Below are 26,145 nucleotides of genomic sequence, written 5' to 3'. Positions count from 1 at the left end.
CTGTTGATGTGTCTCGGTGGAGCTGTGAACCTTGGCAGGGGGAGCTGGGAGATTAATGATGGGGTCTGACTAGTGCCCCCAAGAATACACTCCTCTATCTGTTTTCCTTACCTTTGTTGCTCTCCTCTCCTGTCTGTCAGCGCTGTAGTAGAGAGAGAGGCTGTCTTAATGTTCCTGTACAATGGTTTCTTGATCCCTTGAACCTGTGATGGATATAAGGGACCTGTCTACTAGATAAAGACGCAGGCACCTTACCTGGCCTTTGTTTTCACAGTGTCACTGGGACATCTTGAACAATAGATCATGACTTCACAACATTTCATGTGGACAGTAACAACTGTTCTCCAGGTGGTGTCCTTTCATATTTCTGATGGAAAAACAATATTAAACAGATATGGAATTGACCATGTTTTATGACAGCAGTATAGATAAATTAGCAGTAAAACCTTCAGGCAAATAATTGACATGCACTAGATTGAAAGATGCCATCTAATGGTGAAAACTGGAATTAGCCACATTAAGTGCAGAAATCAGGAAGCTGTAGCACACAGAAGCTGTGCATACAGAATTAGTGGTAATTTACATATTGGCAACTATAACAGTTTACTTTATTTGGACCTCTCGCTTTTCCTAATCACAATTTGTCTCTTGTTCAGCTGTTGCAACTGTATCGTTGCATAATATTCCACCTTCATCCCAAAGATTGTGGTTAGAATGATTGTTTCATTGTGTATATTTTCATTTTCCTCCAGTGGATTTCACAGCAACGACATAGCAGCCGTACCTGAGGGAGCCTTCCACAAGAACCCTTTGCTCCGCACCATGTAAGACCATACTTCAAAGCCAGTCCGACTGTCAACAAATACTATAGAATAGAACCTTAAGCCTTCACACATTCATGTACTAGCACAGTGTTCCCCAACTCCAGTCCTCCAGTACCCCCAACAGCACACATTTTGGTTGTAGCTTCAGTCAAACTCACCTGATTCAACTCATTGAGTGCCTGATGATTAGTTGACCAGTTGAATCAGGTCTGCTTGTCCGGGGCTACAAAATATGTGTACTGTTGGGGGTAGTTCAGGACAGGAGTTGGGAAACACTGTACTAGTATGTACAGTTTATCATATTTACACACATAACTGTCTCAGTGACTGACTGACTGACTGGCTGACTGCACCAAGCTGGTAATATAGTGACTGACTGACTGCACTAAGCTGGTAATATAGTGACTGACTGACTGCACCAAGCTGGTAATATAGTGACTGACTGACAGCACCAAGCTGGTAATATAGTGACTGATTGACTGCACCAAACTGGTAATATAGTGACTGACTGACAGCACCAATCTGGTAATATAGTGACTGACTGCACCAAGCTGGTAATATAGTGACTGACTGACAGCACCAAGCTGGTAATATAGTGACTGACTGACTGACCGCACCAATCTGGTAATATAGTGACTGACTGACTGCACCAAGCTGGTAATATAGTGACTGACAGCACCAATCTGGTAATATAGTGACTGACAGACAGCACCAATCTGGTAATATAGTGACTGACTGACAGCACCAAGCTGGTATAGTGACTGACCATGGGCCCTATAAGATAAGATATTTGTCCAGAAGATGGTGCCATTCTCGCATAGTAAATAAGTTTACTGTCAGTGTCCTCTTCTCTTATCCTCCCCAGCCACCTGTATGACAACCCCCTGTCCTTTGTGGGAACTTCAGCCTTCCAGAACCTGTCTGACCTGCACTCCCTGTAAGTCCCTGTCCATACCTGTTGGAAAGCCAAGTCTGGTACTCTGAGCATTGTATTCATAGTGTTGTAAGGATCTCTGAATTAACTGCTTTACAATAACAGTGTATGAAATCACCATGTGATACAATACACTGGATATCGCTGATGCTCAGGTGCTTTTTTCATACCATGATCTAATGTTACGAGTGGACAGTTATTCCGACTAAAGTTAGGCTCTGGTCTGTCATACCTGTTTGTGTTCTAACCCTGTGAGGTATGTGTTTCAGGATGCTACGTGGAGCCAGTATGATGCAGGATTTTCCCTGTCTCACTGGGACTAACAACCTGGAGAGTCTGTGAGTACACAATACAGCAGATGCTTTATATCAACATACACAACTGACACTGACCAACAAAGTTAGAATGATAGTGTTTGTGTTAGACAGATTGTTAGTGATTAGATTTTTTCTGCCTTGTTTGAGGTTAAATGAGACCGCTTGTCAGTGGTAATTAAATCAGAGTGTTTCTTTCTCAGTACATTGACAGGCACAAAGATTGCTGCCGTACCGGTTGAGCTCTGTGAGGATCTCAAGGTGCTGCGGACTCTGTAAGTATCCCCAACCTCACCTCTCACCCTTATCCTACCTTATTAATATGTTTCACATAAATGCTGGTGACATTCCAGATGACATTATTTCATCCTTTTGCCCATCAGAGACCTGTCCTACAATGAGATTGAGGAGCTGCCTTCCTTCCAGGGCTGTCTAAAGCTGCAGGAAATGTGAGTAAGGTACATTGTGGGGAATGTGAGCAAGAGCACAAACACATTTTTAAACATTACACTCAAGATGACCCCCATCTTCTATCTTTTTCTGAGTGAATATTCTGTGTTCTGCCCTAATTATAGAAGCCTGCAACACAACCACATCCAACAAATCGACAGGGACACATTCCAGGGTCTGTCTGCCCTGCGCTTGCTGTGAGTACACACACACACACACACACTTGAAGCCTATAGTACATTGAGGCTTAAAGGTGAAGGGCCTAAGTAGATCTCATTGGAAATGAACTCAGTTCTGCTTTCACTAGCTCATGCCAGAGGCTAATTTTAAAAAGCATGCTTAATTTGCTGCCCTGATTCTGAACACATCATTAAGTAATTTTCTTTACTACAGGGACCTGAGTAGAAATGAAATGAAAACCATCCACAGAGATGCTTTCCTCTATTTGACGGTGCTAACAAACCTGTGAGTAGGACACTGTACTGTGGTAAAAACTAAATCCGTTCTCATACAAGTCATGATAACAAATACATTACTGTTTAAACAAATATGTACATATGCTACTAGGGTGTTCCAGGAATGTATGTATGCTAATATGTCCTGTTTGTTTTAGAGACCTGAGCTTAAACTCGCTGACCAGCATTCCAACAACTGGACTGAGTTCACTGAACCAACTGAAACTCACAGGAAACCTGCAGATGAAAAATGTATTTACTGCAAAGAGCCTCCCCAAACTCAGGTCAGAATCCCAGTAATTCATCCAAATGTCCTCACACTGTCCTGAACTAGATGTGAACTCACTGTAGTGCCAAACCCAATTCACTTACAGTAACTAAACTTAAGTCCAACTGTGAGGTTGGGGTCATGCAACACTTTGAATGATAATGGTCCTATTGTGGTCTACAGGTCAGTATCAGTTCCCTATGCTTACCAGTGCTGTGCATTTGTGGGATGTGATTCTTCAACAACTTCCACTGATGAGGAGGACATCAAGAAGGTTACAGGTAAAATATGTCGTCATGACTGGTGATTAGACCACTCTTGGAATAAAAAAAAGTATTATTCAGAGGAGGGATAAAAAGTATATTGAAATTGATTAGCTAATTAATCTTTGTGTTCTAGGTGGAGAAGAAGTGGAGAGGATATCGATGGTAATGCACTGCTCTCCCTCTCCAGGTAAACCACAGTCACTTTATTGTCATCTACAGCATTGAATTCGGTACATCATCACATCTCTTACTAACTGAAGGCTGACTCTGTCTCTCTCCTCCAGGAGCCTTCAAGCCCTGTGAGCACCTCCTGGGCAGCTGGATGATCCGTCTGACTGTGTGGTTCATCTGCCTGGTGGCCCTGATCTTCAACACTCTGGTGCTGGCAGCCACCTTCTCCCGCCGGGCCTTGGCCCTCTCCCCTGCCAGGCTTCTGGTTGGCCTCCTGGCCCTCACCAACCTGCTCACTGGGGTCTATGTGGGGGTGCTCACTGTCCTGGATGCTGCCACCTGGGGCTCCTTTGCGGAGTTTGGGGTCTGGTGGGAGACGGGGGTGGGCTGCCGGGCAACAGGGGCCCTGGCGGTGTTGTCCTCAGAGTGGGCTGTGCTGCTGTTGCCCCTAGCGGCTGTGGAGCGCAGCGTGGCGGTGAGGGCACACCTGGGGAAGGCCATCTCACCCAGGAGGAGCAGCGAGAGGGGGGTCGGGGACCGACGCTTCACCCTGGCGGCTGCTCTCCTGGGACTCCTGGCGGCTGCAGCAGCCTGCCTACCCCTCTTCAGTACCAGCGACCCTTCAGCCTCCCCTCTCTGTTTACCCTTCTCTGGCGGTGAGGGCCCTGCGCTGGGTGTCACTGTGGCCCTGGTGCTGCTCAACGCTCTGGCCTACCTGTTCACAGCAGCAGTGTACACCCAGCTGTACTGTGGCTTGGGCAGGGTGGAGCTAGCAGACCAGGAGCAGGCAGGGGCCGTACGCCACGTGGCATGGCTCATATTTACCAACTGCATCTTCTTCTGCCCTGTTGCAGCCTTCTCCTTCGCCCCTCTACTGGCCAGGTCTGGCACCGCAGGGGGCCCTGATATCGCCAAGTCCATCACGCTCATCTTCTTCCCCCTACCGGCATGCCTTAACCCCGTGCTCTACGTTTTCTTCAGCCCCGCCTTCCGGGAGGACTGGCTGCGGCTGCGGGGCCATGGAGTTGTGGCCCGGGGGGTGAAGGCTGGGCAGTGTGCAGGGGGCTCTGGGGTCGTGGATGGGGACGGAGACTCCTCCACACGGCTGGGCTATGACTGTGGGGTGTACTCCCAGCTCTGTGGGGAAACAGGCATGTGTGAGCGCTGCCAGGCGGCTCTACACGCCAGGACCTCTTCCTCCTCATCATCAGTCTGTAGACACTTGGTGAAGTCCCACAGCTGCCCTACCCTCTCAGCCGGTGCGGCAGAGGGCCAGCGTACGGGGGGATACTGGGCAGACAGCGGCACCCTCTCTGCCCAGTCAGAGTACGCTGACGAGGGGGACTCGTTTGTATCCGACAGTTCAGACCAGGTGCAGGCCTGTGGACGAGCCTGCTTCTGCCAGAGCCGAGGGCTCCCTCTGGTCCACTACGCATACAACATACCTCGCATCAAAGACTGAGAAACTCTTCAGCTGTGTGTGTGCATCTGTGTTTGTTTGTGTGTGTGCGTGTGTGTGTGTGTGTTGGACACTATAACAAAAAGAAAGGTTTGTGATACACAACAAAACATGTGCAGGGTCCCTGCACACATCATTCAGGAAGCACTTCTTTAATCACTGTGTGAACCAGACTTAACCGTCACAAAAAGGGAATCTGGCATTAAATGAGACTTCTTTGAGACCTGAGACTTTTGGTCAACTCGTGTTTTGCCCTTCAGGATTTACAACTGATTCCTGTGTGTGATAACACCAAACTGGCTGTCAAATGTGTAACAAAAGAGGAAACCTTGCCACCAGTGCCTGCTTCTTGGTTTAGAGCAAACTCATTGTCAAGGTGTTACAAGCCTGAATTGATCTGTCACGTCTCTTGCTAAGGCAAGGATCTATGTGCCATCCTTTTGTAGTTTGTTTTGTGTTACATGTATATTGTGTTTATATGTTGTCATTCCCTGGTCTGTCGATTTTAAAGCCTTGCCATAATCGCTATTCATTTGTATATGTAGCAAATGTAATCATAATCCTCATTCTAGGGTTGTTTTTCATATGAGAATGTAACTGAAAGGAGAATTGTATGGAAGCGGCTTTAAATTAAGGGGTACTGACAATGTGTTAAATATAATCTGACAGCTGCATTTTCAGCCCTCCCTTTGTGAGCCAACTGAATCTACAGTCTGAATCTGTTCATGCATCTTCACATGCCCTGTGTTCATTCCTCAAGAGTACAAGACAATGACTTAAATGTTTATTATCTTTGACAATAAGTGTCAACAATTCTTCCTCGCTATGAGTGATACAATCTTGGATGTCACGTGGGAATGGAAAAGAGCACTGTTTTATCAACAGTCTTCCCAGGTTGTTGTGGAGACTTTGTTTTGTCTCTTGGACTGAAAATCATTTAGTTGAACTGTGCTTTACCCCCAGGGTCATGGACAAGGTTATTTCAGGTGCCAGGAAGTTGGCTTTGAAAGGTGAGTGCAGCATGTACCAAGTGCAAGCTAAGCCTCTGGTGCTGAATGTTGATGGCACACAAAGGCCTTCATTTCTGGATTGTTCTCTGAGACAGATCGCATTATAGTAAAATATATATATATTTTTTTCTTCTCTTAAAATGGACATAATTGTTACTCACAACCCATTAATTATGATCAAGATGCACACAAGCCCACAGCTCAGCAGTGTTGCCAGTGTAATGGATATCATGGTGTATGTTATGATATAATAACAACATATAATGTTTCACTATGAAACATTTTATTGGATCAGGTTTGACTGTAGGGGAATATCTGTTTGATGTACACGAGCATGACTTTGCGTATGGGGCCTGCACCATACCACACCCTAGGAGCCTGTATCCACATGTGTATTTCATGTGAGCGCTCAGGAAATGAGGCAATGTAGGGAAGCCTAGACTCCCCTCAACACTTTGTTAATGTGTCCATATTATCAAGCTCATTGGCTTTTGAAATTATATCACAAATTTTCTTATTTTTGAATGGATTTGTCAATGTTTTGACTGATTGTAATTTTAACCCCAACCAACTGTCCAGATTGTATAGGAGATGTTTGAAGCCCGTACATGCAAATTCCAAATCGGTGTGTATTGCTGTCTGTTTATCCATATGTAAATTATTTTTGATAGAAAAACCAATAATCAAGAATGGGATGCATTGACTAACCATGGAAGCTACCTCTTCTACTTTAGTGGCTACCAGCAGTGCTTTGTAAGGTGTGTGTTCTTATGCTATTGTTATTTTGGTTTGAACTGTAGGCTTTGTTTGTAAATACATCTGGTTGTACAGCACCTCTGAATTTAAGTCATGCTTTTAGTGGGAGGAATGTACAGTATGTACTGTATACTGTGATTTTTGTAAACCAAACTATATAAAACCATTTGCTTAAAAAAACAATGCTTTATCTACAAGATTTCTGACACACACACTCTCACTTATGCTTATAATTTATTTGCCCCACAGTGACACACAGTTGAGTTGGACTGATTTCGACCTTATCAGGACGGTCAGTGTTTTTCTTTGCCTACAGTGTTAGGTTCTGTCTGACTGACTGACCATAGTGCCACTCAAGGGTGCTGTTGAAATTGTCAAGGCTATAAATGTCCCACAGGGCACTGGCACCTCTCCCAATTGGCTCCTCTGGCTGAGTTTCAAATCAAATTGTCACATACACATGGTTAGCAGATGTTAATGCGAGTGTAGCGAAATGCTTGTGCTTCTAGTTCCGACCATGCAGTAATATCTAACAAGTAATCTAACCTAACAATTTCACAACTACCTTATACACACAAGTGTAAAGGAATGAATAAGAATATGTACATAAAAATATATGAATGAGTGATGGCCGAATGGCATAGTTTGTTCATAGTATTGTTTAAAGTGGCTAGTGATACATTTATTTTTCCATTATTAAAGTGGCTAGAGTTGAGTCAGTATGTTGGCAGCAGCCACTCAATGTTAGTGGTGGCTGTTTAACAGTCTGATGGCCTTGAGATAGAAGCTGTTTTTCAGTCTCTCGGTCCCTGCTTTGATGCACCTGTACTGACCTCGCCTTCTGGATGATAGCTGGGTGAACAGGCATTGGCTCGGGTGGATGTTGTCCTTGATGATCTTTTTGGCCTTCCTGTGACATTGGGTGGTGTAGGTGTCCTGGAGGGCAGGTAGTTTGCCCGCGGTGATGCGGTGTGCAGACCTCACTACCCTCTGGAGAGCCTTACGGTTGTGGGCGGAACAGTTGCCGTACCAGGCGGTGATACAGCCCGACAGGATGCTCTCGATTGTGCATCTGTAAAAGTTTGTTTTTGGTGACAAGACAAATTTCTTCAGCCTCCTGAGGTTGAAGAGGCGCTGCTGCACCTTCTTCACCACGCTGTCTGTGTGGGTGGACCATTTCAGTTTGTCCGTGATGTGAACGCCGAGGAACTTAACTTTCCAGCCTCTCCACTACTGTCCTGTCGATGTGGATAGGGGGCTACTCCCTCTGCTGTTTCCTGAAGTCCACGATCATCTCCTTTGTTTTGTTGACATTGAGTGTGAGGTTATTTTCCTGACACCACACTCCGAGGGCCCTCACCTCCTCCCTGTAGACCGTCTCGTCATTGTTGGTAATCAAGCCTACCACTGTAGTGTTGTCTGCAAACTTGATGATTAAGTTGGAGGTGTGCATGGCCACGCAGTCATGGGTGAACAGGGAGTACAGGAGAGGGCTGAGAACGCACCCTTGTGGGGCCCCAGTGTTGAGGATCAGCGGGGTGGAGATGTTACCTACCCTCAATACCTGGGGGCGGCCCGTCAGGAAGTCCAGGACCCAGTTGCACAGGGCGGGGTCGAGTCCCAGGGTCTCAAGCTTAATGACGAGTTTGGAGGGTACTATGGTGTTAAATGTTGAGCTGTAGTTGATGAACAGCATTCTTACATAGGTATTCCTCTTGTCAAGATGGGTTAGGGCAGGGTGCAGTGTGATTGCGTCGTCTGTGGACCTATTGGGGCTGTGAGCAAATTGGAGTGGGTCTAGGGTGTCAGGTAGGGTGGAGGTGATATGGTCCTTGACAAGTCTCTCAAAGCGCTTCATGATGACGGAAGTGAGTGCTACAGGGCAGTAGTCATTTAGCTCAGTTACATTAGCTTTCATTGAGAACAGGAACAATGGTGGCCCTCTTGAAGCATGTGGGAACAGCAGACTGGGATAAGGATTGATTGAATATGTCCGTAAACACACCAGCCAGCTGGTCTGCGCATGCTCTGAGGACACGGCTGGGGATGCCGTCTGGGCCTGCAGCCTTGCAAGGGTTAACACGTTTAAATGTTTTACTCACGTTGGCTGCAGTGAAGGAGAGCCCGCAGGTTTTGGTAGCGGGCCGTGTCAGTGGCACTGTATTGTCCTCAAAGCGAGCATTATGGGTAAAAAATAACCCTGTTGATTGTTTCCATGCCACCTGATTCACACCGAGTGCCCCTGTTCCTTTAACACATCCAAACCTCACGGGGTGTGTAACAACATCATGATGGGGGCTTACTGGAAGTGTATAAGTGCACATGAACTATGGTCTTGAATGTGACCTATCAAATCTACACCAAGTTTGACAATAAGAATGTGTTTATGTTTAGAAAATGTGTTGTGTGAATGTATGCTAGTGGATGAAGGTAGGGGGTTGGCAGTGGACCTCAGAAACCAACAGGGGCAGCCTTATCTCTCACACCCTGTTTGGAAATGGACTTGGCTTGACCAAACATTTCACCTCCCAGCGATGCACCCACAGGGGGAATGGGACATTCCAGCTGTTCCAACCCTCCCCACACCTCATCGCTGGGCCTAACACATTAAACATATTGCTATATCCTCTTTTGGGCTTAGTTAGACTTTGTTACGTTAATCCCCAGCAGGTTTTGTTCATTCCCACTGGCATTTAAGCGCCAGAGCATCAACTGTTTGTTGACCTCATAGTGATCATGTTCTGTGGGTAGGGCAGCATGAGGCACATGAGTGCTGCTCCACCTGTGTATTCATCTCTGTGTTAACCCCTGTCCACTGTCTGTTTCCCATGTTAAACAATGGTGGGGTTTTATAAGGCCTCACTAGCGAACAGGCCATACCAGAGATAGTGGTTTACTTAAGTTGCATTATAACCAGTTTACAGCTGGGAATATGAGTATGGTTGGGTACCCTACAAACCTGGGATAGACTTGTATTGGAATAAGTGAGAAAAAAAAGTGCCCACTGCCCGATGACAAAGCTTTGAATTTATTTTTCAGACATAAAATAAATATTCTATGCCACTGATACTCAATAACCCTTTTCTACAAAGAATGCTAGAGTGAATCAAACAATGCAGTCCTTTGCTACTCCTCAAATTATTCCATTAAATAAATAAAGGTACAATAACACAATGTGGATGAATGTAGTGTCTTGGATGACCTATGTAAGATGATTTCACAACAGGGAACGGGGAAGATTGACATGTGCACATAACGGGGTGGTAGTGGGACACAGGGTAATGAAAGCTAATGGATTATCTCTGGTCTCTTCACATTGAGCTGTAGTCTGGCCAGGGTCCCAGTGGAGGTCCGTGTAGGATGAGAAAGGACATCCATCCTATCTTCAACCGGCTTCTTTACACCTAATCAGCCTTGTTCATCTGCTTATCCCTCTCCTCTTTGGTGATTTGAGCTGCAAGGCAATTAGTCTAAGTCGTGAATCATATTTCCAATTAAAAAATCAAACATACTAGAACGTATTTGTTGGTGATTAATGTAGGACTGATAATACTTCATTATTTTAGACTTTATTCAATCGAATTATTGTCTTTTTACATTTTAATTCTAGACTAAATCAATTTATAATATCCATGCCATTTGATAAATAAATACCACTGAGAAAATGACTGTTACTTCAATAACATTGGGATTAGAATAACATCTCCAGTTCAATTTGTTAATATCAAGATAGATTTTTCTAAAAATCTATAGTGTACAGATGAGGTAAAACGTGTCTTATCCTTTCACATTATCCAATATTTTGTCATATTTTACCTTCTCGTACCCTTAAATTTGGTGAGATGGACCATGCACATTGTTACATACAGTAATGTATAGTACATTTACATTTGAGTCATTTAGCAGATGCTCTTATCCAGAGCAATTTACAGAAGCAATTAGGATGAAGTATTTTGGCACACCTTTTATTATTTTCTAATTAATACAAATGAAACAGTTCTATAATAACGGGTTTGACCTCAGTTATTACTGAGTGTGGGGGCTTACCTTGGGGGAAAGTGCCAGGTGCTGGGAATAAAACGGGTAGAAGCATGACAGGACACAGCATGGTGGGGTTACAGACAGAAGGAGAGACACACGTCAGAGGAGATGGATCATGTAATGGTGGCAGGATCCATTTAGAACCTTTACATGTATTCCAGTGTACATTCCAAAGGTCCGCCAGGGAGTTAATATACCCTTATGAAGACATAACGATATGTCTGTATATGTTAACATGAAATCTCAAATAGGAAGAATAGATTTACTGTATTTGCCCACTAGAACATACTATGATTACCATGATACATGTTCTAGATTTGAACATGCCATTCAACACGTACAAGTATAATTCTTCCATCTCAGATTTGATGTCCAAATGTAATATTTCATAAGGAAACCCCCAAACATGTTTCAAATATGAGTTGGGGAGCATTCATATATTATGACATTTTCAGACATTTATATATGACTTCATATTTGATGGACACATATGTACTAAGGTTACCTGTTCCAGACAGGAAACAGAGTGAAGTACACAGGAAGTTGGAAACCTTGACAATTACATCCCTATTTACGGTGGTCATAACTGTAACAATCACCATGTACACTCAGTGGCCAGATTATTAGGTACACCCATCTAGTACCGGGTCGGACCCCACTTTGCCTGAATTCTTTGGGATATGGAAACATTGCTGAATTGGTTTCAAGGGCCCTAACGTGTGCCAGGAAAACATTCTCTACACCATTACACCACAGCCACCAGCCTGTACTGTTGATACCAGGCAGGATGGGGCCATGGACTCATGCTGCTTACGCCAAATCCTGACTCTACCATCAGCATGGCGCAACAGGAGCCGGGATTCTTCGGACCAGGCAATGTTTTTCCACGCCTCAATTGTCCACTGTTGGTGATCGCATGCCCACTGCAGCCACTTCTTGTGTTTAGCTGATAGGAGTGGAACCCGGTCATCTGCTGCAATAGCCCATCTGTGATAAGCACCAACGAGTTGTTCATTCCGAGATGCTGTTCTGCACACCACTGCGCCGTTATTTGCCTGTTTGTGACCAGCCTGTTAGGTTGCACCATTCTTGCCATTCTCCTTTGACCTCTTATTAATGAGCTGTTGTGTACAATAACCCAAAGGACTTCCGCTGACTAGATGTTTTTTGTTTGTTGCACTATTCTTGGTAACCTCGAGACACTGTCGTGTGTGAATAGTCCAGAATGCCGGCCGTTTCTGAGATACTGGAACCGGCGCACCTGTCACCAATGATCATATCACGCTCAAAGACACTTCGGTCACATGTTTTAACCGTTCTAAAATTCAATCGACCAGTAACTGGAAACCTTGATGCCTGTCTGCCTGATTCATATAGCAAGCCATGGCCACATGATTCATTGTCTCTAGGAGCGAACCATTTTCGTGAACAGGGTGGTGTACCTAAAAAACTGGCCACTGAGCACACAAGAATGACAATGGAGTTGGCAGTTGGTTGGCAGGCCAGGTGTGTTAAGGAGCTCACCAGCAGAGAAAAGGTGAGTAGTGTTAGGGATACTTACGGCGAATCTCCAGCTTGCACTCCACTACATCTTCTCCACTGGCGTTGACTGCTTTGCACATGTACACTCCCCCGTCAAATGAGCAGGGCTTGCGGATCTCCAGGGTGAGTACGCCCTGCCTACTGAACATACGGTACTTGGCCTCGTTGGAGATGTCCATCTTGTTTTTGTACCATGTCACTTTGGGCTGAGAGAGAGAGGTTACAATGTGAACTAGATTTGCCTAGAGTAATGCATATGGCAAAACAATGAAATAATGTCTATCTGCTATAACTAAGGCTCATAGTTTTTACTGGTCAGGACATGCTTAACATCCACCTACAGTATTAGTAGCAGACATGATGATAATGTAATAGTCGTACTGATTTGATGGTCGTTCTGATGGTGATAAATCACTATATCATTCATGGTTAACAGCATAGCCTTTGTCTCTGTCATTCTCGCTTGTATAGGGACACCTCACCTTGGGGATGCCTCTGACAGAGCAGCTGAGGGTGGCGTTGTAGCCTGCTATGACTGAACGGCTCACTAGAGGGTGTGTGAACTTAGGCACCTCGGAAAAGTCATGCTCCTTGTAAGTTGGAGGCTTGTATTCGAAACCTGATGAACAGATGAACAGGTGCAGTGCTCAACTTATGTTCAGAAAGTTTATGAGTTTTTACACAGGTGGCAGCAGGCAATCTTTATTTAAATGAATTTCATGTGAATCCTAATCCTACATAAACTCAGCAAAATAAAAAAAAGTCCTCTCACTGTCAACTGCGTTTATTTTCAGCACACTTACCATGTGTAAATATTGGTATGATCATAACAAGAGACATAAACTGAACAAGTTACACAGACATGTGAGTAGCAGAAATGGAATAATGTGTCCCTGAAGGGGGGGGGGGGGAGTCCAAATCAAAAGTAACAGTCAGTATCTGGTGTGGCCACCAGCTGCATTAAGTACTGCAGTGCATCTCCTCCTCATGGACTGCACCAGATTTGCCAGTTCTTGCTGTGAGATGTTACTTACCCCACTCTTCCACCAAGGCACCTGCAAGTTCCCGGACATTTCTGGGGGGAATGACCATTCGGCCATGGCAGAACATTGACATTCCTGTCTTGCAGGAAATCACGCACAGAACGAGCAGTATGGCTGATGGCATTGTCATGCTGGAGGGTCATGTCAGGATGAGCCTGCAGGAAGGGTACCACATGAGGGAGGAGGATGTCATTGCCTGCAATGACAACAAGCTCAGTCCGATGATGCTGTGACACACTTCCCCAGAAAATGGAGCCTCCACCTCCAAATCGATCCCGCTCCAGAGTACAGGCCTCGGTGTAACGCTCATTCCTTCAAAGATAAATGCGAATCCGACCATCACCCCTGGTGAGACAAAACCGCGACTCGTCAGTGAAGAGCACTTTTTGCCAGTCCTGTCTGATCCAGCGACGGTGGGTTTGTGCCCATAGGCAACATTGTTGCCGGTGATGTCTGGTGAGGACCTGCCTTACAACAGGCCTACAAGCCCTCAGTCCAACCTCTCTCAGCCTATTGCGGACAGTCTGAGCACTGATGGAGGGATTGTGCGTTCCTGGTGTAACTCGGGCAGTTGTTGTTGCCATCCTGTACCTGTCCCGGATGTTCGGATGTACCGATCCTGTTGCGGTGTTGTTAGACGTGGTCTGCCACTGCGAGGACGATCAGCTGTACGTCCTGTCTCCCTGTAGCGCTGTCTTAGGCGTCTCACAGTACGGACATTGCAATTTATTGCCCTGACCACATCTGCAGTCCTCATGCCTCCTTGCAGCATGCCTAAGGCACATTCACACAGATGAGCAGGGACCCTGGGCATTTTTCTTTTGGTGTTTTTCAGAGTCAGTAGAACGGCCTCTTTGGTGTCCTAAGTTTTCATAACTGTGACCTTAATTGCCTACCGTCTGTAAGCTGTTAGTGTCTTCCATAGGTCCATGTTCATTAATTGTTTATGGTTCATTGAACAAGCATGGGAAACAGTGTTTAAACCCTTTACAATGAAGATCTGTGAAGTTATTTGGATTATTACGAATTATCTTGGAAAGACAGGGTCCTGAAAATGGGACGTTTCTTGTTTTGCTGAGTTTACATACACAATGACCATGTTAAATGTATAACTATTGTTTGTTTATAGTTATGATGTCAGGGTGGTATTACTGTCATGAACAGTGTGCCAGGTATGGGAGCCCACCTGTTTTCTGGATGTAGGCACTGTCTGCTGAGAAGCAGGGCTCTAGGCTGAGGCCTACCATGTTCACAGCGTAGATACGGAAGATGTATTCATTCCCCATGATGAGATCAGCCACCACACAGTTAGTTCGCCTATATAGCTCATAGACAGTGTACCATTCCTGAAAACCAACCACATTTGAGTCAAACTCTTCATTTTTAATTGAGACCACATTTTAGGGCTACCAAAATACTACAGAACAGCTAAACCACACTGTCAGTGTAACGTGTCTTGAGAGAATGAGAATGCATGCCAACTCCTATGAGTGTTTGCCAAACAAAGGGGCCCAACTGGGTTATATTTAGCAATGGGGCATCTCTGATATCCAATTGAGATATTGTTCTTTGTAACATGATAATCTCATATCTCACAGCCTGCCATTGTGAGATGGAAGAAATTAATTGGGTCTAATAATGACTTGTGTGAAACCTGAACAGGGAGCTTTTTATTTAGCCACTAACCTTGCAGCTCAGAGGTACATTGGGTTTCCATCACTACACAGACAAGCCATGTCCAGTATGAGGCCAAAGCTAGGGGCTAAAAACAGGGCGTGCTTGGCTTGCTGTGCTCTGGGTGGCTGCCTGGGATGGTGGAAGGTGGCAGTTGGAGCTCAAACAAACAGGCCCAGAATGCAGTTCTCCTTGCCCACAAAGACTCTCTGCCTAGCTGTGGCTGACTGTGTGTCACAAGGGAGGGTAAAATCCCCCTTGTGACCATGTAGCATTCTTCCCATCACATAGTGTACATACATTAGTCAATTATGGCCATGTGTCAGAGAGCTTAGCTACCTTGCCTTGGCAATGGCATGGTTATTAAACCCAACGTTCTAACACTCAGAGCTTGGCATAGTTCACTCTGAGCCCAGCCAGAGAACTAACAGATAATTATCAGCCAGCTCGCCCTCTCTCACACACACACTGGGATGACCTGTGTGTGTCAGTTAGAAAATAAATATTAGCCTAATCATAATTTAGAATATAGATCATGCTTTCCTGAACCTGCCATGTGTGGGGCAGTGTATGATCTTCGTATAACATTACTCATCTAGTATTAACATTTTTCTAACATTTTCTTGTTAGACACTGCCCAGCAGATTGACTCTCACCATGGTCTTCTTGTCAGCCTTCTGAACCATGTAGCCGGTTATTTCACAATTTCCATTGTCCTTGGGTGGCTTCCACTCCAGAGCCACGTTAAAGCCCCAAACATCCATGATCTTCAGTTTCTCTGGAGACCCAGGCAAATCTAAAGATAAGAAATAATATTTATTGAGTCAACATACTGTACAATAACTTTACCTTAAACTCCAATTCAATCATTCACAGAGAAATGTAAACCACACGGTGGGTACACGTAGAATATTGTTTACGCTGTATTTTAGGAGCAGGTGTGGTTTTGTTTCAATATCCAATGATAATGTCGGCAAAGGGACCAGCTTGCGGGATGTATCGGTTTCATAGTTAATAACTCAGATACAGCATAAACCCATTATGAGTGAACTGATAGTGCCACTGATCAATCATAAAACATTTATATTCCAAACTATTAGAGTTGTGAGGAGTCCTCACCGACTATTTGAATTGAGATGCTGGCTGTGTCCTCAACATTCTCAATCTGCAGCTTGACTTCATACTTCCCAGAGTCCTTCCTCTCTGACTTGCGGATGAACAGGATTGTGTCGGTGTCGCTGTTCCGGACGCTGACCTGCTTCGGGTTCAGATGCTCCCCATCTTTACTCCAGGTGATCACAGGCCTAGGCTTGCCCTAAAATAAAAAATACTTGAGATTGGAAATTAAACATTCTAATATTTTTAAGAAAGAAAGATTCTGGAGGACTGCAGTACAAGTTAATATGTGTGAAATATTGGTTTTCCTCAGTAACCTACGTATACTAAATTATCATTACAGTTCCAGGGGTGATGATGATTTCAGTACATCTCCAGACCAAGACATTTGAAATATTATATTGTTCAGATATTTTTATGGCAGATTTGAACCTAGATAAGTGTGCCTAATAGATACAGTAGATGGTGGTACATTTGGCGGTGGCCCAGACTCCTTGGCTTGTGGTTTTCAGCAGTTACTCACTATGAGCTGCTTAAGAGAATCATGTCTGTATCAGTTATCAGTCTGTCAATTGCATGTGTTACTAGGATACAGTTTCAAAACTGAAGCTGTATGTATTTATAGTCTTGAGGGAAAAGCAGAAACAAATAAAGAGAGAGTGATTTACTGTAGTATTTTTGCAGACTGTAGTATCCTGTAGTATTTACTGTAGTGTTTTTGCAGTCATTACTGTAGTATTTACTATAGTGTTTTTGTTCAATTATCTTTGACATACAAATGGGGGTTTTCTCGTTGAGGAAACCTACTGGACAAATACTAAAAGAGCAAATTTTCACCAAAACATGTAGGTAGGTAGGACTGGGGTCTGAACAAATAGTTCACAGCCTCTGCTCTTTTCTATAACCTGTAGTGAACACAGTATGATCTATACTTGGCATGTAGGTTTCTCACTTGCAGAAATTGGGTTATGGGGGATTTTTAAAAGTTTTAAAAAAAAATGTTACCCCTTTTTTCTCCCCAATTTCGTGGTATCCAATTGTTGTAGTAGCTACTATCTTGTCTCATCGCTACAACTCCCGTACGGGCTCGGGAGAGACGTCCTCCGATACACAACCCAACCAAACCGCACTGCTTCTTAACACAGCGTGCATCCAACCCGGAAGCCAGCCGCACCAATGCGCCGGAGGAAACACCGTGCACCCGGCCACCTTGGTTAGCGCACACTGCGCCCAGCCCGCCACAGGAGTCGCTGGTGCGCGATGAGACAAGGACACCCCTACCGACCAAGCCCTCCCTAACCCGGGCGACGCTAGGCCAATTGTGCGTCGGACCTCCCGCGAACCCAGGGACTCTGATGTCGGTAGGGGTGTCCTTAACCACTGTCCTTAACCACTGCGCCACCCGGGAGGCCCGGGGAAAATTAACATGAAATACTGTAGTATTACTACACATAAAAAACTGTAGTGTTTTGCAGACATTACGGTAGTATTTACTACAGTATTTTTTGGGTGCGGATAAAACTTGTGTTTACTATAGTATTCTACAGTATACTACAAAATGCTATAGCAAATACAGATGTAGGATCTTATTTGGGCCTGTTTGCTACAGCAGGAAAATAATCCTGCTGTATCAGAACATGTGGATTTAAATGAATGGACATTTCTGTTGAAGAATTAAGCCTTTTTAAACCTCAAATACACTACAAGTGTTCAATATCCTGCATTCTAGAAAAGTTATCCTAAAACAGGGTGGTCAAATTAAGATCTGTACTACACATGACCGAGGGATACTACAGTGTGTTTAATTCTATAGTAAGTAGGCCTACTGTAGTATTCTACCATAAACTGTAGTATTTTTAATGTGGGTAGCACCATTCCATAACTCAATGTGCACCAAAGAAAAGGAAATAGCAATTTCTAGTTCCTAAATCATTCAGCATATTTCTCTTATGGGCAAGGGCACCAGCATATATACAGTTCATTCATCCTATAGAGTGTGAAGGGTGTACTCTAGCCCATACCTGGAAAGGGATCACAAGGTTGATTGTCTCCTCCACTTTCTTGATGAGGGTCTGGCGGAGATTTCTAGGAATCCAGATTTTGGGTTTCTCTGTGAACAAAAAAATCATAAGATGTCAATTAATAAAGTTGGGCTGGCTTTAGGACCATGCAGACACCTCGGTGTGGGCGGGAAGACTGTTTGCCTGACTGCAGTGAACAGCACGACTTTTCTCGCAAAACAGTGCAGAGGTGGAAGATGGCAGTAATTGACTAGGTAACAGCTTGAAACTAAACTCTACTTTTGAATTCCGGTGCTGAGCTAGTGCGTAGCAGCTAATTGCTCTAAGACATGTTGCTGAAGAATGTTATTTATGTCCCTTATCAACTGAGGTGAATGAAGCTACAGCAGCCAAGGTGATAATGGCTGGAGTCAATTGTTGTCAATTGCTTGTTTTTGTTGTTCTCTTAATAGCATTAGGAATGTAGGAATGCAGTAAATAGAATAAATAAAGTTACTTTGTTATAGCCTACCCTCGGTTGACCTGAAATTATGCCAATGCCATCAGTACCCTAAAGCTCGGGGCCTACTCCACTGGGGGGGTAGGCCCCGATACTTTTTCAGTATCTAAGATGTGCCAAATAAATGATCTCCAGCTATACATTTGGTTTGCTAACTTGCTAGCTAAGTGTCTAGCTCGCGAGATAAAGCTTCTTGGTTATAGCAGAAAAAATCACATTTCTTTGTGTTTGCCAAACATTTCTTTGTGCCGCAGCAAACTGATTAGCGCTTTTGAGATACTGTAGTTATAGAACTTTATGAGCTGGGTTGTCTGTCCTTGCAATTAGTTATGTTCGCTTGCGCTTGTTAGCATTTAGCTAGCGTCCGCTATGGGATTTTTTTTGGGGAAAAAATACTGGCCATTGTCTGCACTGCCAGTAATACCGTATACCCCGCTATGGTACAGGAACGGTATGAAGGTATGAAAATCTGCATACCGCCCAACCATAGGTGGTTCATGACTCAGACTTTTCCCTGAGACTGGGAGTACCACAATACCTTTCAACTATCACTTTTAGCTTGATGGCACCATTACTGGTCTAATGAGTTACTGTTCATGTACATTGACCAACTGCCTGTGAGGTAATAGTAAATGTGAGTTGACAACATCAAGTGCTTGTCAGTGCAATTCCATGGTAACAGTAGCACAGACTTTCACTTTAAAATGTATGTCAAACAAAAACCAATAATTTGAGAGTTAAACAAACCATATAACTCTATGCACAAGGACTACTTTTAACAATTTCCACAGAAAATGTTGCAAAAATGCATTTACTTGTAGAACAGTGCAGATGCAGAGTTTGGTAACAGAATGAGAATTTGTGCCATCATTCTGTTACCAAACTTGGCATCTGCACTGTTCTACAAGTAAATGTGTTTTTGTTTAACTTTGCAATCATTGGTTTTTGTTTGACATATATTTTAAGGTGAAAAATCGGAGTCTCAGTGTCACTCTGTTACCGTGGAATTGCCTTACTGCCAATCAGCATTTAGTGATAGTATCATCCTGTCAGCAAGCGGAAAGGCCGGGGGCTTCAGTGTGCATCTGAGACCTCAAAATACATCTCACAGCTAATCTGTTAGGTGCTGAGAGCGAAATAGCTGATGACCTTGGCAATGTATGTATGTTCCCAAACATGATCTGTGAGCCCTGAGATCCATGTAGGGTAGTGGAGGCTAACTTCAAGCCTCATCAGCTAAATATCTCAAACTGTAGAGAAATAGGAGAGAGGAGACAACAGCAGGACACCCCACTTACTTTCCTTTTCTACCGTCGGGTTTTGAACAAACTCATGTCTCACTCTTACAGTGCAAGTGTTTTAGGAACTTCCCTGGTAAAAAATGTATGTTTTGTACATGTTTGGACTTTACTCTCATTGTATGGGAGGGAGGGTAAAATGGAAAAATTGGGATTTGTTTTAGTCAATCATGGGGGAATGCTTACGCATGATCTCGCGGATAGTGACGGCCTGTGCTAGGGAGGTAGGTGCACTGGGCCCTGCCATGTTGTAGGCTCTGACACGGAACTGCATCTTCTCCCCTGTCGGCAGGTCCCGGATGATTACAGATGTCCTCTCTGTCAGACCCTCGAAAGCTGGCACCCATTCATCAGCTGTGGGCAAGAGATGGCCAGACAGACTTGTCAAAACGCAACATCCGAAGAAATCTCAGTGCCCCATCCCTATATGTCATCACAACTAGGGCTGCCTGCATGGATTGAGTTAGAACATTGACGTGCAGCTGGCCAGCATAGTCAACCCTGAAGGGATTGCTTTAATTACATAAGCATTGTGCTAATGGTCCCTGGCTCAAACCACTCTTGACAATTTAGGTCCTTGGTGTTGTCAGACTTAAACCAAAGCTTTTTACATAATGGCTCGTCATGGAAAGTGTGATACAGCTAGCAAGGTAGAGGATGTCGTTTTATGTAAGAGGGTCAAATGTTGGACATTTTGCTGCATTTGGATTTATTTGACAGTTTTTCTATATTGTTAGGTTGGTTTTTAAATAATGTGTTCCTAACTGAAATACTCTCTTCAACAGCTTTCATGCCATCCTCCTTATCTACCCAGATATTGTGTGTGTGTGTGTGTGTGTGTGTGTGTGTCAGGGATCAAAATATTGAATGCCAGACCCTCCTGGACCCCAGTACTCACAGCCCTCCTTGCAGTACTCGACCCCATAGCCATCCAGCTCAGACGAGCCCAGATGCTCTGGGGTTCTCCACTTCAGTGAGACGGTAGTGTCACTGATGTCATCCACGCACAGGCCGACAGGCTCACTGGTTGGGGCTTAGAGAGAGAGGGACACAAGAAAGGAAGAGAGAGGGACATCAGCAACATTATTCTAGTCTAAATAAGAAATAAATGACAACAAAAAAGACATCAATAGCTACATATGTTATGTGACTGTAAAGAAGACATGTTGCAAAACAGAATGAAACATTTCAGTGTCAGCAGGTGTCAAGGCATGATATGTTTTATTGTGGATTTACTGCTACCTGTCACTGATGCCTCAGCATCAAGGCAGCTTAACTTCGCTGCAGATAAAGTGTAGTGTTGCTACAGGTAACAGCCATGTAAACTAGGGTCCTCCAATAAAAGCATGAGTCTCTTCCTGAAATACTGTGTCTATAACCGCAACCCATGTGTTAAGCTCCCATGCAGGCTAGCTGACATGGAGCTAGCACATTGGAGATTAAGTATGGAGCTAGCACATTGGAGATTTAGTATGGACCTTGCAGGCTCCCGAGTGGCGCAGTGGTCTAAGCCACTGCATCTCAGTGCTTGAGGTGTTACTACAGACACCCTGGTTTGAATCCAGGCTGTATCACAACCGGCTGTGATTTGGAGTCCCATAGGCCAGCGCACAGTTGGCACAGTGTCGTCCAGGTTTGGCTGGTCATTGTAAATGAGAATTTGTTCTTAACTGACTTACCTAATTAAATCCAGGTAAAAAAAATGTAAATGCTGGACAGGGCTTTCAACCTGGTCTTAGAGCATTTTGTATTATTCTGTAGGCAAATCCAAGCCACTCCATTTAGGATGGTATGTATTCATTTGTGGATGTCCATTACCCATTTCATATGACATGTTTACTAATTACAATTCGTATTACATGTTACGAATTTCTAAAACGAACAATGTGTTATGAATTTGCGACACGTACACTATATTACGAATTTGCAAAACGTATGATATGTTAGAAATTCTAGCTAGGTGTCTGGGGGGTTCACGTTAGCTAGCTGGCTAACTTTAGCTTGGCTAGGGATTATGGTTTGGGGTTAAGTTTATGAGTTAGGTTAAAGGGTTAGATCAGGGGAAGGGTTAGCTAAAAGGGTTAAGGTTGTGGTTAGGGTAATCTAACATGCTTAGTTGCAAAGTAGCTCAACAATCGTAAGTAGTTGAAAAGTTGCTAAAATGCTAAAGTTATCCATGATGAGATTCAAACTCACAACCTTTGGGTTGCTAGACGTTTGTGTTATATGCCTACCCATCTACCCCGACCAACCACCCAACTTTTTTTTTTTCCTTAAGTAACCATCTGTCTTATGTAACCATCAGTGGAGGTTGCTGAGGGGAGGCCGGCTCATAATAATGGCCAGAACAGAGTAAAAGGAATGGCATCAAACACATGGAAACCACGTGTTTGACGTATTTGATACCATTCCAATTATTCCGCTCCAGCCATTACCATGAGCCCGTCCTCCCCAATTAAGGTACCACCAACCTCCTGTGGTCACCATACCAAACGTGACATATCATACTAATATCAGTGTTCTGGATTTACCTTTACTATGTTACGTCTAGTCTATGAGACAAGGCTACAATACTAGACTAGCTGCATCACTGCTACTATGGAAACCATTCAGTCCCTATAAATCTTAATGTCATGTTCAAGTCACCATTTTTCTTAGAAAATGGGTAAATAACAATGGAGAAACAAATGGAGAGTATCTAACATTTTTTGTTTACATCCAAGAGTAAAGATTTATTTCATGAATAATCCTCCAAATATCAAGAGAGAGAACTGAGGTCATTTGTAATTTGTCTTGTCATAGCTGATTTGTACCACATAAAAAGTTTGTATGTAACAACACATTAGCACATAGAGACAACCTGCAAAAGCAGCCTAAAATATGCTCAAGCTGACAGTCATCAGAGGTTGAGTTACAGAGTTGCCTTGCCCCTGAGCCCATGTCACAGGTTAACCAGAAAGGCGGCCATGTAGGCACGTACTAGAGGTCAGAGGTCAGTCTGTGTTTAAAGGGACTGAATGGGAAAGACCAACCGGCGTCTACGGGCAGTACAGGAACACAGCAAACATAATACTTTGATAAACATCCTTTTCATATTTTTAGCCAATACACAAACAACAACACAGGAAAGTCTGTTAGTATAACTTTTGTTCTTCTCTTTTGCGCCTGTGAGTTTTAATACAGAGAGACAAAATATACATTAAACAACAAACATCTCTGATTTACCAATGAAGGTGACACTGTCCGTTCCTACTTATATTGTCCCTTACAATAACAGTAAAAAGGAGAACAGAACCACAGAAACCACAGCCAGGGTTTACCTTCTATCTTATTATCATCATCACAGTATTTATTACAGCACAAACCATGCCCCTAATAGTTGACCCTAGCTTAGAGGAAAATAAATCTGCCTACTCCTTGGAGGTTCCGGCTCTGGTACGGGCTCTGGTGCCGGTGCAGGCTCTGCTGGGGCACCCTCTGCAGGGGGAGCTCTATCGGCGGCTGGTGGGTCTCCTTCTGCCGAAGAGGCCCCATCCTCAGCTGGGGGTGCCGGAGCTGGGGCTCCTTCTGCTGGGACTGGCTCTGCTGCGGGTGCTGCTGGCTCAACAGGGGCCTCTGGTGCTGGTTCATCTGCTGTCTCTGGCTTGGCCTCCCCCTCTGTCGGTGCCTTTACTGCACCATCCACTGGAACCTCTTCCGTCGCCGGCTTCTTCTCGGCCGTCTTTGGCAGCATTGGCTTGGTCATCCTTGAATAAGGTTAAGATAGTGCTGTTCGAAGTGAGTTTTTTTCGTACTCCTCCTGTTCCTTGTCTCCCACACGCCTCAATCTACTCTGCTGCTGCTCCTCTGTCTCTCTGTCTCTCTCTGTTCTGCCTCAGTAATAACACTCGACAGCAGCAGTTCAGCTGGGTCAATGTCCTCCCAGAGCAGCCTCAACAGTAGCAGCTAGCCCCTGTGTTCTAAGCAGCTGGTCCCAGCCCCGCCGTGCGCTTACATGCCATTATTTATAGAGGGGGATGCCACGGATAGTTTCCTAATCAGCTGTCTTACGAGAGATGGGTCCGTCCGGATACCTCGATGTTCACACTCACATCCCGGAGAAGGTAGAAGGGGACCCAAGGTAATAGAATAAGAGACAAAGCAAAAGAGAGCCCCTTAATTCCACCAGACTCTGATTTCTGTCCTGAAAACACTTCCAGTCTTATTTTAGCCAGCATCTACCCAAACATGTTTTCCTTACAAGCACAAGTCTGCATGCCATGGGAACCAAATCTCAAGATGACCATGTGTTGTTGTTGAGTAGTTAGAGGTGCCCGTTGTGATTGCATAGCAGACCTTACATGGCTTAGGGGATATGTAAACTTAACTCTCAGTAGCCAAACCCCCAAGACAATTCACTTTAGTGATAGACCGCACTGACGTCAATACTTCAAGATGAAAACAGTTTTGCACATTTTCAATTAAAATACTTTAAAAAATACATACAACTTGATACATCAAATTGGGAATTTTGTGACATTAATGCAACTGTATTATCAAGGAAGTAATATCAACATTATCTTGAGAATACAGGTATGTAGCTGCAGTCAGAACAATGGGGTTGTTTCGTCTGTTTTTACGCTCTGTTTATGTTCCTTGGTCAGCTCACAGCAGGTCAGTGTGAGTGTAAATCAGACATCAATCATCTCTGCCAGGACAAAATTTGTGTTATGTGACAGTGTGACAATACTTGCACACAATAGTATGATTATTGTGAATAGTCAGATGAATATAATAGTTTGATTAAAACGTTTACATGCAATGCAAGAAGAACGATTTCCATTATAACTATGTTTACATGCAATGCAAGAAGAACGATTTTCCTAATAATCCTGTTTACATGGACATATCTGAAATCAGGCTACCTGAAGGGACTTTAATAAATGCACAAAATCACCAATCAAAATACATTTTCTACCACAAGCCTATTTGATTCTGAGTCCGGACATATACAGTTTGTATGTGAAAACTATTTCTAAGATGCACACTTTCAGTTTGCACACACAGGTCATTACTTCTCTGCATTATTCATCTACATGGGCTAGCTCAGGCTGTGTTAGGTTACAGCATGTGAGGTGAATTGTTTCTCATAAGTAATGGTTTAATTGAATTGATTTGGCATTATACATGATTGCGTTGTAAATATACATTCTTTCAGACCACTGTGCCCTCTTGTGGTAACTTCCCTCGCGCATAAGAGGGATGATTCCGCTTGCTGGTGCTGGCACTTGTGCAGATTAAATGCACTGCTGGAACTCTGATTAAGCCGTTTACACATGTCCTAATAATTCAAAAGATTGCTTAGAAAACCCAATGTTTTAATTGGCGTATGCTTACTTCGATTTTGACCTTACGCCAATTAAGAGTAAGATATTTACCTGACTATTACCATACTGGTCCTACTGCCATAATACATTTAATATCGAATTATTAGTGTGCATGTAAACGTAATCATATGACTGGCAAGTGACTGATACCTTTTGCTGACCTGGCCCCACCAGAGCACGCATCATTCTCCACCGCTCAAAGTTTACACCAACAAGTTTTGAAAGCTGACACCTATCTGTTTGCATTTTTTTATAACCTGATTGTATGAGGCGCTACATGGAACAAAATGTATTTACCCATCCCTCAAACAGGCAAGTTCAATTTCATAGATGTACATAAAAGAAAATCACATAGGAGGGGAACTCACCCACTGGGATGAAGGGTTGTGAGGCAGCGCTGTGGCATGACATGCCAATGGCGTTCACTGCATAGACACGCATCTCATATTCCACACCTTCTATCATCCTCTTGGCCTCATAGGTAGTATCAGTGTAGGGGTCAAAGTTCAGCCTCATCCACCTGTAACTCTTCTTCTTCTTCCTCTCCAGCACATAGCCTGGGAAGAAAAAGTCAAACATTGTTACTATAGACATCACAGGAGGTTGGTGGCACCTTAATGGCTGCAGTGGAATGGTGT

General features: G+C 44.0%; 2 protein-coding genes and 1 non-coding gene across 5 annotated transcripts in view; 1 reads left to right on the top strand and 2 right to left on the bottom strand.

The window, feature by feature from the left end:
- Positions 1-7,090, top strand: part of LOC109895335 (leucine-rich repeat-containing G-protein coupled receptor 4) — a 28,533-nt gene extending 21,443 nt beyond the window's left edge. For all 3 annotated transcript variants that reach the window (XM_031831079.1, XM_031831080.1, XM_031831082.1), the window contains 11 exons: positions 753-824; positions 1,690-1,761; positions 2,028-2,096; positions 2,276-2,347; positions 2,456-2,521; positions 2,648-2,719; positions 2,916-2,987; positions 3,136-3,261; positions 3,429-3,526; positions 3,645-3,698; positions 3,796-7,090. In XM_031831079.1, the coding sequence (XP_031686939.1) occupies positions 753-824; positions 1,690-1,761; positions 2,028-2,096; positions 2,276-2,347; positions 2,456-2,521; positions 2,648-2,719; positions 2,916-2,987; positions 3,136-3,261; positions 3,429-3,526; positions 3,645-3,698; positions 3,796-5,144 (2,122 nt within the window). In that variant the 3' untranslated portion in view covers positions 5,145-7,090. The remainder of the gene's footprint in view (positions 1-752; positions 825-1,689; positions 1,762-2,027; positions 2,097-2,275; positions 2,348-2,455; positions 2,522-2,647; positions 2,720-2,915; positions 2,988-3,135; positions 3,262-3,428; positions 3,527-3,644; positions 3,699-3,795) is intronic.
- Positions 7,091-9,914: 2,824 nt separating this feature from the next.
- Positions 9,915-26,145, bottom strand: part of LOC109895336 (myosin-binding protein C, cardiac-type-like) — a 43,638-nt gene continuing 27,407 nt past the window's right edge. Inside the window, 11 exon segments of the mRNA XM_031831078.1 lie at positions 9,915-10,361; positions 10,955-10,975; positions 12,510-12,696; positions 12,973-13,109; positions 14,720-14,879; positions 15,864-16,003; positions 16,327-16,522; positions 18,345-18,433; positions 20,328-20,495; positions 21,040-21,174; positions 25,876-26,064. Coding sequence (XP_031686938.1) covers positions 10,312-10,361; positions 10,955-10,975; positions 12,510-12,696; positions 12,973-13,109; positions 14,720-14,879; positions 15,864-16,003; positions 16,327-16,522; positions 18,345-18,433; positions 20,328-20,495; positions 21,040-21,174; positions 25,876-26,064 — 1,472 coding nt within the window. The 3' untranslated portion in view covers positions 9,915-10,311.
- LOC116374895 (U7 small nuclear RNA) lies at positions 17,104-17,158 on the bottom strand. Its single transcript, XR_004210921.1, has one exon. It is a non-coding gene; the product is annotated as a U7 small nuclear RNA (small nuclear RNA).

Source organism: Oncorhynchus kisutch, linkage group LG8 (assembly GCF_002021735.2).
Source record: "Oncorhynchus kisutch isolate 150728-3 linkage group LG8, Okis_V2, whole genome shotgun sequence".
NCBI lineage: Eukaryota > Metazoa > Chordata > Actinopteri > Salmoniformes > Salmonidae > Oncorhynchus > Oncorhynchus kisutch.
This window is presented reverse-complemented; position numbering and strand designations above follow the sequence as displayed.